The 5,000-nt window shown below is 39.6% G+C and overlaps 1 protein-coding gene across 1 annotated transcript in view; it reads right to left on the bottom strand.

Annotated features, from left to right (window-relative positions):
• Positions 1–448: 448 nt before the first annotated feature.
• LOC122260417 (bicaudal D-related protein homolog) overlaps positions 449–5,000 on the bottom strand; it is a 152,658-nt gene continuing 148,106 nt past the window's right edge. Inside the window, exons 11-12 of the mRNA XM_086552236.1 lie at positions 4,546–4,698; positions 449–4,299 (exon numbers count right to left, since the gene is read on the bottom strand). Of these exons, the coding sequence (XP_086408362.1) occupies positions 4,108–4,299; positions 4,546–4,698 (345 nt within the window). The 3' untranslated portion in view covers positions 449–4,107. The remainder of the gene's footprint in view (positions 4,300–4,545; positions 4,699–5,000) is intronic.

The raw sequence follows: 5,000 nt of genomic DNA, 5'->3' as shown, positions 1-5,000 counted from the left end.
TTGATTATTATAATCATTATCACTACTATCATTATCATATTCATTACTGATATTCTTATCACTATTATATTCTTTATCATTTTTGTTATCATCATTATCATGACTATTATTATTATTATTATTTTATCACTGTCATTATCAGAATCATCAGAATCAACATAATTCTTATCATTGCTATCATCATCAATATTAATGTTATTGTTTTTATCATTAAAATCATTATTATTATTACTATTATTATCATCATTATCATCATAAAGCATGATCACATCTTTCACCATTTGCGTAGATTGTCAACATCTTTACGACCAGTGCCATCTTAAATAGCATTGTTATATTCAGTAAGTCATTCTCTGTAACTTAGCCACGAAACCCATAATCTATAGAAGAAGTTTTAATTACTAAGTCACATTTCCATAACATTATAGTGGGTAAGAATACAAAATCATTATGTTCTACACCTTTATTGCACTATCCTATTGTATTTGTTTTCATCTACACTCATTTTCCTACCTGGATTAACATATTTAACCAGAGACTTTCTTCTCATGCCACCATTCCTACTATGATTTATTTTATTATTATTTGGCAAGTAATACAGTAGAGATTAGGACATTAGTGTGACGGATTCACTCTATGCCTACAACAGTACCTGTACAATAATAAAGTAGGAGAAAGGGTGGTTGTAGAAATGGCATACTGATGTATACATTTTTTTCTTTTTATATAAATGATATTTGATATCTTCTAACATACACGTATTGCATGAACATCAAATTGTTATGATCACATTGTTTTCGTTCTATGTGACTGGACGGAAAATGGTAACAATTGATAAGGCAATATTTCTTTTTTTTCCCGTTGAATATAATGTGGAAATGTATATCTATTTCTCCCAATATTAATCATCTCGATTTTATTCCCCGATCTCTCTCAATCAATCATGCTGTTGGGTTTCTTTTCTTTCCTCGGCGGTGTCAACATATATTTTCCTCTCATCAACATCATTTCTGTTCCTTTTCCCTATACATCTTATACCCTTGCCGTAGCATTAGGCTGCAATCCTTAGCATTCATCATCTAAGTCCCCTGATGATGATGAAGACGACTTTACTGAGTCATCGAATACTCTTTCACTGATCCGACACATGAGACTAATCTCAGTCCAAAAAATATATATATATCCTAAAGATGCAGAAAACACATAAAAATTCCTCGTAGGAGACTTACTCACAAATCCTCAATGAATCCTAGAGTCCCATCTGTGTGAAAGAATATAACTGCATATACAGTGGGCACGATTCATGATTTGGAACGGGACACGGGCTCGGTAACACAGGTCACGCCCACAAAACCTACATCGATGACCCTGGTTGCCTCAGGAAGGCTTCAGTCGGTCTGCAATTGCTCGTCGTGCAAAGGATACCGTGTCATTCCAGGCGCGATTTTTCCCTAAGTCTAATATATACAATATATGAGATATATATGTACACCTAATAAATCTACGATAGAAAATGAGAGGAGGGGGGGGGGGAGAAACAGAGGACGCTTTAGTAGGCAGATGGTAGTGATTTTGGTCTTACTCTCGCTGTCACGTATCTGAATCGAATCCAAAGACTTTTTAGGTCTGACGGAGGAATGCGAACTCGGAAAGAATGAATATAATAAAATGTGCAGTGTACAGAGCAGGAGTGAAGGAAGTCACTCTCTGCGTCACTGGAAGGAGCTAAGGATACAACGGTTTTTTTTTAGTTACGGATGGACAGACAGGTAGATAGATGGACATACAGATTCATATTCAGAGAGAGAGAGAGAGAGAGAGAGAGAGAGAGAGAGAGAGAGAGAGAGAGAGAGAGAGAGAGAGAGAGAGAGAGAGAGAGAGAGAGAGAGAGAGAGAGAGAGAGAGAGAAAAGAATAATAATGCAGAGAAAGACATAAAATGTATCATGTAGGTTTTAGATTAACAAAAATTCTTTCTGTGAACAAGATACAACATAACTCATCATGGCGTATGAACACAGAGAGTGACTGAAAAATGACTATGATTTTTTTTTTTTTTTACAACTTTCACTCTTTTCTCGAAACACCCGTGAGGCGGAAACAAAAATAAAAAAAACACATATAAATATTTACACTGAAATTGCTTTTAAAAATAACCCAATAAGCCAAAATAAAAAAGAGAGGAAATCATCACTTTTAATCATATAATCATCCTAAGATTTATTCAAAGTGTATCGGAAAGTTTCAGAAAGGACTGTCCAAGTACCAGTATACCAGGTTCAGATTATATTCCTGAACTAATCGATATGATGCTGAATGTGGAATATCGATTAGGTCATACGTTTGGTTCATATACATACATACATACATACAGAGAGAAGGTCTGATGCATCCATACAAACAGATATACACAGCTATTCCCACACGCGTAAACACACGCAAACACACAAACACAGACACACACACACGCACTGACACACACGCACGCGCACACACACACACACACACACACACACACACACACACACACACACACACACACACACACACACACACACACACACACACACACACACACACACACACACACACACACACACGCACGCATACACAGGCACACACTCACACACACACATTCATAAGCACATTTTTGCATACTTGTACGCAGAAATATGCATTCTTCTTTTAGCATGCACGTTTGAACATGACCATACGTTGAAAAAAAAACTTATATTCTAAAGAAATGGCTTTAATATAATGTGTAAAATCCTGTTAGAAAACCAAAACATGTTAATGCTTACCACTTACAGCTTCGTCATTAAATGTTTCAAACTCAGCATAATAGTTACACTGAGTCTTGATCAGTGTTGTCAAGACTAGGAGGTCAAACGGAATCGGACATAAATGAATGCAAAAACAGAGAAGCCAAATAAGAGCTCAGTATATCACAGCTAAGTACAGTATATTATTACTACGTCAATATATATCTATAAAAACTATTCTTTAAAGATTATTTTTTTAAAAATTCAGATCAATAAAATCTCCTTCTTTGTACATACCGCCTGTTTTGCCTGAAATGCATTCCAAAAGATAATCATGATAATTTCAACAAAGAAGAAAATTTTTTATACGATATCAGAACGTATGTATCTCTTATTGCCTTAGAATGTTTCCTTAACCTTAGGATGTTCAATTTCTTTCTCTTTGTCTCAATTGCAGAAAGAAAATACACGCATTGCCACAAACAAAACCTGTTCAGGCCCGTTGCAAAAAAAAAAAATTAGTTGAATTAAAGCTTAATGTCCAAAAAAATTCCAAACCATCGGCTCGTGATGTCAAGATAAAAGATAAATATGAAGGAACAAACATTCTAGTGTTTGGAAGATGAAACGTGAATATCTATAAATATTTTGTTAACATAATTCTTTTTTCAGTCGGAAGGCCATCGTGTGAGTAGCATAGGGGAAGTTTCTAAACCCACAAAGGCTTATTTCTGCGAGTGAGGGAAATCAAAATGACGAGACCAATTGTAAATGGGGAAAAACAACAACAAACGGGAACCTTACACTCTAAACAGAGACTGTGTATGCACAAAAATAGGCTCAGGATCTCACGGTGGTTGTGGGAGTCTTTAGCTACGACCGGAACTACCATGCTCTTCGAACGACCACAAAATTTAATCTTATCGTACAAGAGAGACACCGTGAACCTTAAAACCCTGAAGTTTGGAAAGTGTGTGTGGAAAGGCCTCGCGTGTGTGACATGTTAATTAACGTGGTTTAGTGATTTTGCATGATTTTTATCCGAACATTTTTTTTTTCAACATACAAACAATAATGCCATTTTGATTTTTTTTGTGTGTTTTTTTTTTCAATTTACAAGTGAATTCGTTTATTTCTTTATGCAGTTCTAAACATATTAACAGAATGAATCCAGGTTTTTCTCCTCAAAAAAACGTTCCAGAGACGGAAGCGTCCCTTCCACACGAATCAAACAAAGGACAGAATCAACACAGTCGTCGATGAGGCAGCAGTCCCGGGACGTCTCCTTCCGACCCTCCTCCTCGACCAGCCGCTGAAGGGGTCGCTCTCGAAGCCGGCGTCTCGGGTTACCGCTTGAGAGTCGTCAGGAGGGAGAAGAGGCGCGAGTTCTTCCGCGGGGAGGTCTTGCCGCTGCAGGAGGAGTCCGAGTCGCTGCCGTTGGTCTGGGCGTGGACTTGGGCCCGCGACGCCCCGGCGGCCATCTCCAGCTTGGACAGCTTCTTCCGCATCTGCTCGTCCAGGAGCTGCTGCATGTCCACCTGCGGGCACAGCTGGGCGTTAGGCGGGCGCGGGGCAAGGGGCGAACCAGCAATAGTAGTGTTACGTATAATAATTTTTATCAGTATCACCATCAGCATTATCATTACTATCACCATCATTACTATCGTCACTGCTTGTGTTATCATAACAATATTAGCTTATCCCATATCATCCTCACAGCGGCCACCACTAGCCCCAAAAGCTAAGACCCCCCCACCCACCAGAAGTGTCCCCCCCGCACTGACCTGCCACTGCTCCAGCTGCTGCGAAAGTTCCACCTTCTGCTGGATGGCCTCCATGAGCTGAGAGTTGATCTGCATGACGTCGATGCGGGTCCTGGCCAGCTCGATCTCGCAGGCGTTCTTCCGGGCGACGGCGTTGTCTCGCATGTCCCACGCCTGCGGGAGGAGGGAGGAGAGGGGATTAGGGGTTAGGAGGAGTGGATGGCGGAGGTGGGGTTTATATATTCACTTATTAGTATGCTTTTTCGCTCTTTTTTCTGTTTGTTGCTCCATCATTCTTTATCCCTTCACTTATGCTCTCGCTCTCGCTCTCACTCTCACTCTCACTCTCACTCTCACTCTCGCTCTCGCTCTCGCTCTCACTCATTCACTCACTCACTCTCACTCACTCATTCACTCACTCTCACTCACTCATTCACTCACTCTCACTCACTCACTCTCTCACTCACTCACTCACT

This window comes from Penaeus japonicus, unplaced genomic scaffold, assembly GCF_977035675.1.
Source record: "Penaeus japonicus unplaced genomic scaffold, GWHDUDI00000001_assembly GWHDUDI00000002, whole genome shotgun sequence".
Taxonomy (NCBI): domain Eukaryota; kingdom Metazoa; phylum Arthropoda; class Malacostraca; order Decapoda; family Penaeidae; genus Penaeus; species Penaeus japonicus.
The sequence above is the reverse complement of the archived record's forward strand: the minus strand, read 5'-3'. Positions and strand labels throughout refer to the sequence as shown.